This window comes from Eubalaena glacialis, chromosome 4 (genome assembly GCF_028564815.1).
Source record: "Eubalaena glacialis isolate mEubGla1 chromosome 4, mEubGla1.1.hap2.+ XY, whole genome shotgun sequence".
In the NCBI taxonomy this organism is placed as follows: domain Eukaryota; kingdom Metazoa; phylum Chordata; class Mammalia; order Artiodactyla; family Balaenidae; genus Eubalaena; species Eubalaena glacialis.
Genome location: NC_083719.1, coordinates 117,187,849 through 117,202,299, shown reverse-complemented (window position 1 = coordinate 117,202,299; position 14,451 = coordinate 117,187,849). Strand labels below are relative to the sequence as shown.

At 33.9% G+C, this 14,451-nt stretch overlaps 1 protein-coding gene across 4 annotated transcripts in view; it reads right to left on the bottom strand.

Moving 5' to 3' along the window:
- Positions 1–2,445: 2,445 nt before the first annotated feature.
- The window catches only part of MATR3 (matrin 3), a 50,010-nt gene continuing 38,004 nt past the window's right edge, over positions 2,446–14,451 (bottom strand). For 2 of the 4 annotated variants that reach the window (XM_061189652.1, XM_061189653.1), the window contains 10 exons: positions 14,154–14,206; positions 13,603–13,728; positions 12,956–13,081; positions 12,599–12,766; positions 8,592–8,723; positions 8,077–8,120; positions 7,590–7,965; positions 5,823–6,189; positions 5,206–5,327; positions 2,448–4,148 (listed from right to left, as the gene is read on the bottom strand). In XM_061189652.1, the coding sequence (XP_061045635.1) occupies positions 4,098–4,148; positions 5,206–5,327; positions 5,823–6,189; positions 7,590–7,965; positions 8,077–8,120; positions 8,592–8,723; positions 12,599–12,766; positions 12,956–13,081; positions 13,603–13,728; positions 14,154–14,206 (1,565 nt within the window). In that variant the 3' untranslated portion in view covers positions 2,448–4,097. Of the gene's footprint in view, positions 4,149–5,205; positions 5,328–5,822; positions 6,190–7,589; positions 7,966–8,076; positions 8,121–8,591; positions 8,724–12,598; positions 12,767–12,955; positions 13,082–13,602; positions 13,729–14,153; positions 14,207–14,451 lie in introns of all 4 variants that reach the window. The other 2 variants (XM_061189655.1, XM_061189654.1) reach the window with 2 other exon arrangements.

Sequence of the window (14,451 nt, the reverse complement as noted above, 5' to 3'; positions counted from 1 at the left end):
GCACAGCTCAGCTACTTACAATGAGATGGGTCAGAAACACACCTTGTACTTGCGAGCAGAAGCAGCCACCATCAGGAAAATGAGTTCGGTTTTCACTAAGGTTTCACCATCCATTACACCAAGAATCATTTAAACTCCAATTCCTTTCCACAGGTTTTCATACCACAAAATAGAGTGCACACAGAGCATGAACTAGGGCTTATCTTGATACTAAGTGTAGGAAAAAAGGGGGGGGCGTATATCAAGAACATAGTTGGTAGTTGCCAAGGAAATAGCTGTGATTTAACAACCCTGGCAAGGTTGTGCAAATAGAAATTGGTCCTACTTTTGATAGTCAGTTGCAATGACTGAAACTTCAGTATTTTGTCCTTGTCAAAGGTAGGACATTCCTGCTGCTCTTGGTATATCCATTTGGATCAGGTCCTCACAACCAATACATCAATGCTGCCATGTATGAAGCACAATGACAAGATGGTTCAAAGATCATTAAACTTGTATCTAATGACAGCAATTTTCACCCGAAGTTTACAAACGCTATTGGCATGGATACGTTTGACTTTTCTCTACTACATGTAACATACTGCTTTTCAATTTTCCCATTCTCTACTGTACATTTGGCTTTGCAGAATTCTTAAACTGTATGGAAATTATAAATCTAAGAACTATAATTTCAAGGAAAGGCCAGGGTTAAAAATCTTAAGATAAAGCCTTTTAAAAGTATTAACATAGCCTTTTAAAAATTAATCATGTATTACCTGACAGTCCTCTCCCTCAGAACTTTTCCAAATTACTTAATGAGTAGTACCTTAATTGAGCTCTAGCTTGTGTCAACTATGATGTTTATAATTCAGCCAATTAGATATACCTGGAGTGATGGGAGGTACCTACTTCCATTTTGCCATTCACTTGAAACTTCAGTAAATTAGCTGTTCAAGATTTTATTCATGTTCCAAGCAAAAGATAAAGGGTTGACTTGGGAAAGCAGTATCTAGGGCTCTGAAATGGGTGTCTCCCATTAACGACTCTTTAAAAAATGCTTTGCGAGCACCCCCAAATGATTATTTTCCAACATTCCCCTTATTTTTAGTTTTTAACAGTAGCAAAACCAGTACTTCAAGCAACAGCATCTAAACCAGGTGTTTGATTACAACTGCCTAGCAGTAACACTTCAGCTACAGGTAAACCAAAGTGTGGCCTCTATCCTTGACATCACATCACCATCACCTGGTAACTTGAAAACTGTTAATTATTAACACCCACCCTACACCTAGCAAATCAGAAATTCTAAGAACAGGGCCCAGCAATATTTAAATGAAGCTTCCGGGTAATTCTGATGCATGCTAACATTTGAGAACCACTAAAGGAAAAGAATTCACAGAACCATTTTGTTTATATACCATGTTGTGTAAGAATCTTGGTCTTACCCATGACAGCCAAAGGACCTGCATCAGACTGGAGAGGCACTCCAGCTCAACAAACAGCTCAAGGTCCTTGTCAGGGAATATAATCTCAAATGCATAACCATTCAATACTTGAGCTTTCAGCTATCCTAGGCCATTTTCTATGATGGAGGCCAATACAGAAGAGTACAGAGCTACTCACTCCTAGCCCTAGTGCATGTTATCCTAACCAAACTGTCTATACCCATTTTGTTACTAATTTGATTTAAAAATATAATCTGCAGTGTTCCTACAGATTTCCACTACATACCGTGAGCCTCTTTTGTCACAATTTTTATTCATGATGTTGTTTTGCACATCAAAGCCACCAAAAATGCACTGTGAACAAAGCGAGGCATAAAGTATGTGTACCCTTCCCCTTTTATAAACTTAATGCCACCGTAATACTTAATAGGGTATATACATCCTTTACTTGTCCCCATCACCCTAAGGGGTCAAAGAATTCAGAGAAAGGATATAACCTTTAAAAGTTCCTTGCAATCATACAGTTTTCTAGAGGAGGTACTTCCTGGTGTACTCTATAGCCAGAAATTCACCTTCCTCATTAATAAAATCTTAAATAAAATTATTTTTAGGATACACAATACTACAGCTAGCAAACTCAAGCCTTAACAGGGTCACTCTCATATGCCGAATTTATCAACAATCGGTTAAAAGAAAACTGTAAAACAAACATGAAGGTGTTTATAAAAGTTTCCTTTACCCAGGATTAACAGCAGCTTAAACTAAAAACTAAAATGGTGGTACGAAAATTTTCAACTTTATAGCTGGTTAAAGTGGAAACACTCCTCTTAAATAAAGGTTTGCCATAATCTGGGAAATAGCTGTTACAGATTTATTCATCACTAGCAATTTATTTATGAGAATTTCTGCTTTCAAATGCTATCAAATGAAGATATTAAACATTCTTTTCTACAACTTGGTATATCTAACAAAGTAGGATCTATGAAAAGTTATCATTGACAGAAAACAATCGAGGGATTCCGTGTACACAAAATGCTTTGTGTAGCTGCTGTTAAAAGTTGGAGTTAAACAAAAGCAGGTAATTAGTAAAGGCCAAAATTAAACTACAGAAGTAAACTGGCAAGGATTTTTTGTGCATGTTACATTTAAAAAAGTGTCATTTGCCCCTCAGTGGTAGATCATAATAATATTTCTTTCAACTATTTGATATATCCTTCAATACACTTGGACCTATGAGTTTCAAAGAGAATCCCTTAAATTCTTATTTTTTTTAAATTAAAAATTTGTTGGACAATAATCTCTTATACCTATAATCCCAACAACTTTGAAAGGCTGGTAAAACCAATTCTTGTTATTCCATGTTACTTCCAATTTTATCGTTAAATACTTAGACATGTCTAAACATCAGCTTTTACCATTTCCTCACCCTTAACATCTTACAACTCCAAGATTTTAAAAAACTATGAAGAGTCCCATTTTCAGTTATGTAACAGCAACAAGAAATCCACCAGCACCAAAAGCTTTAAAACTCAGATCTTTAGTAGCAGTCTTTAGAACACTCTAAATTAAAAATAATAATTTGTTAAAGCATGCAAAAAAGTGTAACAGTGAATAAAAACCACAACTGACAAATATATTGGTTAACATTTCAAACATGTATAACCAATGAACATGGCCTAGGTTTTTTTTTTTTTATTGGTACTCACTTCAGAAACTTGAATCCACAGATATAAGCAGTATATAACCAGAAAGTTACAAGTAAACACAGATTATACATGCAAATTTCTGTTCACAAAGGTCACATATGCAGTATATGAATTAGAAGCGTGCGTCTAAGATTATGGCCAAACTGTTTTTAAAATGCAGAAATGTAAAATTACATCTTGAAAATATGAAGAGATGGTCTACACACTTCAAAAATCAAATGTGCTTATACCAGATGTATGACAGCTACAGGATTCAAGTGACAAGCAATATCTCAAGAAATTAATACTGGTCAAAGAGAATGGGAATATTTTTACATTTCACTGAAAAATACATTGACTACTAGAATACGAAATCTAGCAGGAACTTAGGGAAAAAATTACAAAATCTAAAGCCAATTACTTAATATTTCTTATTACCTAAACAGCATGACATTAAAAGAAAACTGCACCTGCATTTTAATTACCAATCTCACATTAAGTTCTCAAAAAATGAAACAAAACCAAAAATGCTTCGAACTGCAAATGAAAAGTCTGAAAGGCTCAGATTAAAATGTGGAATGTTTCAGATGAAAGTAATAAAAATACAATTGGTTTTGTTCTTTATTGAATGGAATCAAAAGTTTTGACATTTCTTTGAAGCTTGGAACTACTAAATTTCATTTCTCTGAATGTTTCTACGTATCTTTCTTAGTGATGCAAGTGTCTTAAGTAGCATATGAAGTCAGTCTCTACCAAGTATTTCTGTCTGTTACCATTTTGATAAAACAAAAACAATTCTTCATTAACTTAACCGTATATGTATTTTTGCTATAACACTTAACACATGAACAGACGTCTATTATTTTTCCACTATAACAAAAGAGTACAATAGTTTTCTTCTAACTATCTGTATTGTATTTAAAAAAGGTTAACATTTAAAAACAAAGAACCATTATTTTCTTTGAAATCATTAAGCTTCTTGCACATCTTAAGCTTCCTTCTTCTGCCTGCGTTCGTCTGCCAATTTATTCAGAAATTTCTGAAAAGAAAATAGAAAAAATTTTTTTACAAGGATTAAGTCACCGCAGTGAAACATAATAAATGGATTAACTCCAAAACAAAATATTCTATCCATGTTTAGGGACTTGAGTCTAATCTAACTATAACCTTATCAATATTTTTAAGATCCAGTTATTCTTATTAGGCAAGTATGAAACTAAACTGGACACCACAGTAAGGCATGGGAGAAACGGTAAAATATGGAAAAGTTATTTAATGTGCAATTAAGACTAACTTACAGAGATCATCAAACAAAGACCATAACAGCCACACAGAAGAACTACTGCTACCCCAAGAACTTAGTTAAAATGACACGTATTTATTCAATGACCCTTCCACTAAGCCAAGCAGACAAAATATTTATATTAAATTGCTGCTACCATTGAAAATAACCACTGTTCTTAATGCTCTAGTAGCTTTATATTATAAATCAGTGTTATCTACAATTATGAATTCTTTAACTCTTACTTTCAAGTTTTTCCCATTATTTATTTCAATACTTAGTCCTTAAGCCACTAACTAAAACACCAAACTTCAAAATATCCAAACAGAAATTTGTTATGCTTTACCATGTTGTGCTTTTTTAATTTATCCTTTTATCTTTATATCCTGTTGATCATGAAACTTACTGAAGTGTCATTATTAATATATAATAATTTAAAGTCAATGTAAAAATCATTAAGTATGAAGGGATATGGCACTTTATAAGGCTGGCTTTCAGGCCTCCAATATCCAAATTAGAGAAATTACAGTCTAACAACCATTTGAGAATACTCAAATAACTTTATACCAAAGAATTTATAACATTTAGAACTATAAATTTAGAAATTACTCAATTAACAACATTTAGTTAAGAGTGTTTTCTAGAAAGAGGCTTAACAGATGTTTCTAGAATTCATTAAACTGCTGAAGGCCCATCAATAAAGAATGTTATCTCCAGGATAAAGCATGCTGGGTCCACAGGCAGTACTTTCCATAAACTTACATGATTTGCTAGTTTTCACAAAAGAACTCTCCTCTTTTAGATATAGCCTTACCTTTAATTTCTGATAATGAGGAAGGCTGCTGCAATGAGTATTCTTTGCAACTTCTTCATTTGTATAAAAGAGTGAACACAGCTTACAGTAAAACCCTGTTTTAGGTATCACATAGTCTATACCTAGAACACAAACATACATTCTTACAAATTCAGTAAACTGAAGATTTTAATAGTGTTCTCAGATCTTTTTTTTCTGTCAATATAATTTGAATGAGGTAACATTTGTGACAAGTCTAATATAGCCTAAGCTAAAACAAAACAAAAACCATGACATTGTTAATAGTTTGTACTTAATTGATGTTTAAGGTCCCACACCTAATTGTTCTCTTAAAAATCTTGAAATAGAAAAGGTAAACAAAACAAAAAGCAATGTGAAATTCTCAGAAAACTTTATGAGAAAAGAGAACATATTATGGAATTGTAACAAAAGATAATACAAAATCAGGAGACATGGGTAAGAGGAAAAAAGAATGTTCCAATTAAGATTTACAAACTGTTGTGCATAGAAGTAAATTAAGAATGTTATCAGAGCTTATGTAAGACCAATTTTAAAAATCTTATTTAATAAGAGTTTTGGGAGGGTGAGAGGGGAAAGAACAAAGCCTTAAATCTCACCAACAGGAACATTGGGCTGATATGGTCCAATTCTATACTCATCTGGGATTGTATAGTCCTCCTTGTTTTCATCACTTTGGCCATCTGCGTTTTCACTTGTATCTTTGTTGGGATCATCAGCATTCTCAGCAGATTCAGCACCTGGTTCTGTATTTTCCTCATTTTTAATTCCATTTTCCAACGCTGCTTCATTTTCTTGGTCAAGTTCCTCGATCTTGTCCACCTTAATTTCAACCAAACCATCATCATTTTTGTCACCAGATTTAAATGCCATGCCCGATTTACGAAGTTTCTGAAGTTCCGAATCTTCCTCATCACCAACCTCATCTAGAGTGACAAAACCTTCCATACTCCCTGGGAAACGACGCTGTTAAGAAAGACAAATTTACTCTGCAACAATTATCCTGCAGCATCCCTTCCATTTGCTTTACTTGAAGGGAAAGGGATAGCGTCTTTGCCTTCATTCATTTTCTCAAAAAAAAAAAAAAAAAAGCTGACTTCTTCCTTTTTCCCCCCTAAATTACTAACCTTTTCAAAAACAGCTCAGCTTGTTTTAAAACTAAATAATCGAAGGCTTGCCTCATACAAAGAGCAGAAAATAAATATGAGGACATTCATATTCTGTACTTTCTGAGACTATTCTGCTGCTAGGGAATGTATCGAAGAACTGATTTGGTAGTTGAAAGATGTCCTTCAAAGAAGGTATCTTATGGTATAAATCTTGCTTAGAGGACATTCAGTCTAAAAATAGCACTGTGGTTTAAAAATCAAGCTCTGGAGCATGACTGCTTAGGTTTAAATTTTGGCTCTGCCATTTATAGGCAGTATAACCACAATCTACTCAATTTTAACATATCTCAATCTGCTCATTCATGAAATGGGGATAAAAAAGTATCTATGGCATAGGGTCATTATACGAATCAGTTAATCAGCATACACAAAGAGCTGAGGAAAAATTATAGCATGTAATAAGCGCTCAGTAATTATCAGCTCTTAAAAGTGCAAACATAGCACTATCTACTTCAGCCAGAAAAAGAATCTCAAGACTAACTTTTTTGACCAAGCCATCAAAAACTGGAGGTAAGTATTAGTTTCCTAGTAGCTGAGTACTGCTTAGAAGGAACCAATGAAATAGGATTATAAAAATCTCATTTCAAGACTCATTTATCTTAAGGAGCTCCAAAGGGGCTCCTTAACATAGGTAGTCAATACACCATGGGTCTTTTGAGTTACTGTTCTTTTACCATGTATGTATTTTTGTATTGATATTCGCCTTATATGCTCTTATATGTGACATGTGTTCTAAGAAAAAATGTTTTAAAACCTATTAAAGTATCTAATCAAGGTTACATTTCTCTAATAGGAAAATTCTTCAGATTCAACCATTTTTGACAAAAGGTTTTTAGTGGCCTGGGTCAGTTAAGTTACTGTAAAATTCATACCCCATATTTTAAAAAACAAGCTGGACCACAAAGGCTGCCTACTACTACTTACACACTACCACTACAAAACAGAATCATATGTCGTTTTAAGTCTTTCTCCTTCATTACTAAAAAGTTCCCTTTGTGAACTGACATTTTTCTTTTGAAAATTAGTCCTATTTAATCTATTTATTGCAGAGTTTAGATTTCAATGTTTTTATTATTCATACCTATTTTTTCCTAATATAAGTGACTTCTCTTTATTGTGACCCTAACATATATAATTTGAAACGTTTATCTGATCTTGTTTTCTACTAAAACAGGTCAACATATAATCTTCCTTTACCTTTTTAAGCTTTTTCTTCGCAGTTGCTGAAGCACTCGCATTTGCATCTTTTTTCACAACTTTGTCTGAAGGTTCCTTTTTCCCATCAGATGCCACATCCCCTAAATTAGCAAGATCTGTCTCATCTCCCACTGAACTGCCACTTTCTAGCAGTGCTGCTGCTTCTTCTTCATCTACAAGTAGCTCATCTTCAGATTCAAGAAGCATGTTAGGTTCTTGTTCTGCCTGGTCATCCTTTGTATCTTTTTCACCATCTTCTCCTGATTTCTCCTCTTGTTCTTTACCTTCGGTTGTACTTTCAGTCTTCTGGGAACCATCAGTTTTGGATTTCTTATCACTTGGAGATTCTTTGCCATCTGGAGAGTAAGATCTTTTCCTGAAACCAAAAGATACATCTGAATTAATTCACCTGAGCTGGAAAACAAAAGTTTTTAATATACTAGTGTACACAAAGACACCGACACACACACACACAAAGGGAAATTACCGGGACTTATCTTTTTTCAGTAAGTCAATGCCTCTGTTGGGAATCTAAAAGACAAAATTTTACAGAAGTTAAATAAATGTATTAGAATTTGTAGAATATATAATTATCCAATTAACTAATAATTGATAACCATCCTTTATATATCAACTAAGCTTATTCAATCTCTGTAACCATACCTAAGAATTTAAGCTGCATACAGTTACCAGTTCATTACAATCAACATTTCAATAGAGTAGTGAATAATAAACATTTTGTTAACAGAACTCTGTTCAAAAAAAATCTTAAATAGATAAAAGTAAAAAGGTGCTTTAAAAAAAAAAAAAAAAAAAAGGTGCTTTATACAGACATCAGTTTAAAAACTTCTGTACTAACGAAGACCAGAAAAAGAGAAAAGGTTATTCTCTTTCAATAACCAAACGCTATATTCTTGGCATATAGAAATGTTTATAAGAATGTCATGGCTTGAAAAGCATGAAAACAAGCTTTATAATGAAGTAGAATCAAATACTACATACCCTGAGTACCAATTTTTTGTATTTTTCAGACAGGTCAACTTTTACACATCTCCCTTGAAACCAAAGGGCCTTTTTCAAACAGTGGTCAACCATTGCCATTGCATCTTCTCTGGTCTCCATCTCAATGAAGGCCTGAAAAAAAAAAATTAGCAAAGACATTATTTTTCAGAGAATTGTACAGAATTTTAGAGCTTATTTTTTCTACCTGTTAGGAGAATTTAATCTTTAGTATAGAGATAGCAGTAAGAGTTAAAAATCACCCAGTGAAATAAGGGCAATTTGTCAGATTTACAAAGTATCTTGTCCAAATATTAAACCACCTATACGCAGTCTTTTTGCAAAAGTAATTAAAGTACTAAGCTTAGAAAATATCACTCAAAATACATTAAGGAAAAGAAAAAAAAATTAAAAAGTAAAAGTTTGGAAGGATACAAACTCATGTTGTTACAAAAGGGTTAACAAAAAAGAAAGAAAAGATGCTCTCCTTACTGTGAATTTTAAAAATGAAATACAAGTATGACATAACTTCATCCATCCATTAAATTCACATAATTTGAAAAGTCTTTAATATCCAATGTTTGCAAAGCTCTCACTCTCAGACAATGCTGGTGTGACTATAAATGAGTACTATTTTTTGAAGAGGAATTTGACACCATCAAAGTAAAGAAAGCAAATATCAGGATCCAAAATTCCAATTCTGAAATTGTATCCTCCAATCAAATGCATAAATTCACATGCCACAAAGTCCACAGCAGCATTAATGGCACAGCCAAACTACTAGCAACTCTAATATCCATCAACTAAAGAAATTAAATTCATTACAGTTTACTCAATGGAATCGTATAATGTGGAAAACAACAGTATGATATAATCCCATTTGAAGTAAGGGGAAAAAGTATACCTATATACACAAAGGAACATCTTTGGAAGCAAACTCTGGAAACCAATAGTGTTATTAACCAAGCAAGAGAAAAGATCTTTACCTTCCACTTTTATTTATTCACTACGAATGAGAATATTAAAAAAAACACAAAAAAAACAAACAAAACTTAAAGCACTTTGAGAAATAATCTTTTTTAAATAGAGCTTTACTGGAGTATAACTGCTTCACAATACTGTTAGTTTCTGTTGTACAACAAAGTGAATCAGCCATATGCATACGTATACCCCCATATCCCCTCCCTCTCGAGCCTCCCTCCCAATCCCACCCCTCCAGGTTATCTCAAGGCACCGAGCTGATCACCCTGTGCTATGCTGCTGCTTCCCACTAGCTAACTATTTTACATTTGGTAGTGTATATATGTCGATGCTACTCTCACTTCACCCCAGCTTCCCCCTCTCCCCACTCCATGTCAAGTCCATTCTCTATGTCTCTGTCTTTATTCCTGCCCTGTCACTAGGTTCATCGGTTCCTTTTTTTTTTTTTTAAGATTCCATATACGTATGTGTTAGCGTACGGTATTCGTTTTTCTCTTTCTTGTCTTACTTCACTCTGTATGACAGACTCTAGGTTCATCCAACTCACTACAAATAACTCAATTTCGTTTCTTCTTATGGTTGAGTTATACTCCACTGTATATATGTGCCACATCTTCTTTATCCATTCATCTGTCGATGGACATTTAGATTGGTTCCATGTCCTGGCTATTGTAAATAGTGCTGCAATGAATATTGTGGTACATGACTCTCTTTGAATTATGGTTTTCTTAGGGTATATGCCCAGTAGTGGGACTGCTGGGTCATATGGTAGTTCTAATTTTAGTTTCTTAAGGAACCTTCATACTGTTCTCCAAAGTGGTTGTATCAATTTACATTCCCACCAACAGTGCAGGAGAGTTCCCTTTTCACCACACCCTTTCCAGCATTTATTGTTTCTAGATTTTTTGATAACGGCCATTCTGACCGGCGTGAGGTGATACCTCATTGTAGTTTTGATTCGCATTTCTCTAATAATTAGTGATGTTGAGCATCTTTTCATGTGCCTCTTGGCCATCTGTATGTCTTCTTTGGTGAAATGTCTATTTACGTCTTCTGCCCATTTTTTAATTGAATTGTTTGTTTTTTTGATATTGAGTTCCATGAGCTGTTTGTATATTTCGGAGATTAATCCTTTGTCCATTGTTTCATTTGCAAATATTTTCTCCCATTCTGAGGGCTGTCTTTTCATCTTGTTTATGGTTTCCTTTGCCGTGCAAAAGCTGTTAAGTTTACTTAGGTCCCATTTGTTTATTTTTGTTTTTATTTCCATTTCTCTAGGAGGTGGGTCAAAAAGGATCTTGCTGTGATTTATGTCATAGAGTGTTCTGCCTATATTTTCCTCTAAGAGTTTGGTAGTGTCTGGCCTTACATTTAGGTCTTTAATCCATTTTGAGTTTATTTTTGTGTATGGTGTTAGGGAGTGTTTTAATTTCATTCTTTTACACGTAGCTGTCCAGTTTTCCCAGCACCACTTATTGAAGAGGCTGTCTCTTCTCCCTTGTATGTTCTTGCCTCCTTTGTCGAAAATTAGGTGACCATGTGTGCGTGGGTTTATCTCTGGGCCTTCTATCCTGTACCGTTGATCTATATTTCTGTTTTCGTGCCAGTACCATACTGTCTTGATTACTGTAGCTTTGTAGTATAATTTGAAGTCAGGGAGCCTGATTCCTCCAGCTCTGTTTTTCTTTCTCAAGATTGCTTTGGTTATTCGGGGTCTTCCATGCTTCCTTACAAATTGCAAAATTTTTTCTTCTAATTCTGTGAAGAATGCCATTGGTACTCTGACAGGGATTGCACTGAATCTGTAGATTGCTTCGGGTAGTACAGTCATTTTCACAATATTGATTCTTCCAATCCAAGAACATGATGTATTTCTCCATCTGTTTATGTTTCTGATTTCTTTCATCAGTGTTCTATAGTTTTCTGAGTACAAGTCTTTCGCCTCCTTAGGTAGGTTTATTCCTAGGTATTTTATTCTTTTTGTTGCGATGTTAAATGGGATTGTTTCCTTAATTTCTCTCTCTGATCTTCTGTTGTTAGTGTATAGGAATGCCAGAGATTTCTGTGCATTAATTTTGTATCCTGCAACCTTACCAAATTCACTGATTAGTTCTAGTAGTTTTCTGGTGGCATCTTTAGGATTTTCTATGTAGAGTAGAAAATTATGTCACACCATCTGCAAACAGTGACAGTTTTACTTCTTCTTTTCCAATCTGGATTCCTTTTGTTTCTTTTTCTTCTCTGATTGCCGTGGCTAGGACTTCCAAAACTATGTTGAGTGGCAAAAGTGGACATCCTTGTCTTGTTCCTGATCTTAGTGGAAATGCTTTCAGTTTTTCACCATTGAGTATGATGTTTGCTGTGGGTTTGTCATATATGGCCTTTACTATGTTGAAGAAGGTTCCCTCTATGCCCATTTTTCTGGAGAGTTTTTATCATAAATGGGTGTTGAATTTTGTCAAAAGCTTTTTCTGCATCTATTAAGATGATCATATGGTTTTTATTCCTTAATTTGTTAATATAGTGTATCATATCGATTGATTTGCGTATACTGAAGAATCCTCGCATCCCTGGGATAAATGCCATTTGATCATGGTGTATGATCCTTTTAATATGTTGTTGGATTCTGTTTGCTAGTATTTTGTTCAAGATTTTTGCATCTATGTTCATCAGTGATATTGGTCTGTAATTTTCTTCTTTTGTGATATCTTTGTCTGGTTTTGGTATCGGGGTGATGGTGAATTTGGGAGTGTTCCTCCCTCTGCAATTTTTTGAAGAGTTTGAGAAGGATCGGCATTAGCTCCTCTCTAAATGTTTGATAGAATTCGCCTACTATGACTTTTAAAAAACTACCACTTGGCTAGAAAATTTATCTATGATAAGATAAAGAACCACTCCACCTTGGATGCCAAATTACCACCCCTGCCCTTTCTTCACTACAAATGAGGATATTAAAAAAACAAAACGAAACAAAAAACTTAAAGCACTCTGAGAAATAATCTTTTTCAAAACTTCTACATGTATATTACCTGACTTTTCATCCTCATCAGTATATAATTCTTAATTTTCCCATAAGGCTCAGCAAGCTTGAGGACAGCACTGTCAGAATAGCCAGAATGAGGTAAATTGCTGAGATGTATCACACGTCCAAGCTCTTGTTTCTGATCAAACTTCTGGTCTGGCTTCCCTTCAGGTTTCTTTAATTTAATGAACGGGAAAAAAAAGGAGGGAGGGGGAGTCAAACGTTGGTAGGTATGCCGTAATTATTAGTTAATAGTTAAGATTATCCTAGATATTAGCAACAATTTAAAATAGCTCTAAGTTTGCAAATATTAAAATGATGTATCAAATGGTTGGTAATACATATCTGGAAAAACAGATATTACCTTTATTCTTTTATACTTCTGGGATAAATGAACTCTCACTGGCTTGCCAAATACTAATGCTGGTGTGGTTGTATAATAATCCACTGCAGCCTGAGCATCTTCTGTGGTTGCCATTTCAATAAATGCCTAAAATGGCAAAACAAATTATTTCCCAAAACCAACCAAATTCCACAATGCCCAAAGTCTTTCCAAAAATATTTAATCATTAAATAGAAAGCATTTTCAAGAATCTAAAAGCAAAACAAGAAACCCAGCATTGCTAATTTGCTATTTATTAACGATCACCTCAGATTTTATTACCATCATGATACTAAAACTATCATTTATTATGCCTACTGAATCTGAAATAATTTGGTGCCATTTGGGTAAAAGTTTGAAATGGTTTTCCAAATAATTATTCTTATATAGCCCTTATAGTAGCAGCAGTATAATAATGACAATGTTACTGCTTAAGAATCACAATTTATAAAGTTACTAATAATCCATTAGTACTAGAATTTACTACTGATTAGTTCAACTATTGGCCCTTCGCTCTATATTACATTCCATATTGATGATTTAAGCTTACATTCTTTTTCTAATACAAAATTATGTAATCCCCTTAGGAAATATTTTAGTGATGAATAAATACTACACTTAACTCATACCTCATTAATTTTATTTAGAATCAGATGATTTGAAATAACTCCAAATGGTTCCACCAGCTGTAATAGTTGATATCTCAAGTTTTTCCCTCGCTGGAAATCCATGATGTGAACAACTCGGCTAGTTTCCTATCCATTAGGAAAAAATCAAGTTAGTAAACAAGTTTCTTTAGAAGCAATACGAAACAGGTTATGTATTATATTAAAACTTTTATAATCTACAGTCAACCGGAAAAAACTAAATATTTAAAATGTCACTGGGGCAAATTTCAAAAGTTTCAGAAAACAGTACCTGCACTGATATTTAAATTGACTACTGTGTACATAATTAGATAGCAAAGTTCTTAACTTTGAATCAAGGTGAGATCTGTAGACTATGGACATATGAAAACAAAGTTTTAACTCTTATCAAAGTCATATATAAAAGCCTGATGATTTTCAAACTAAAGCAATCTTCCTATAATAAAGACTATGACACAAATTCACTGAGCAAGGATTCAAATCACATTCCCCCGAGCAGCTAAAACAGCAAAAGCAAGAGCTTTATTACTGACCACTCTGCCCTTTTGCATGTGTCTTGGTCCTTGCAGGTTTCCATTTCCAGCACCTTTATAGGGAAAAAGTGTATTTTTCAGTCTTGTAATAAATATACTTGCACTACCAGGCTATTTTAATTGAAAAACAGACATCTTTCAAACACAAATGAAGGATATTACAAATAACATATGAGTACCACATGTCTTCTCATGCAATGTTATTTCTGAGTTACAGTTCAATGACACTTCTTTTGCCTAACATCACTGCATTTAATTTTTATGATAAAAGCTCTTAGGGAAAGGTAACATGAATTTT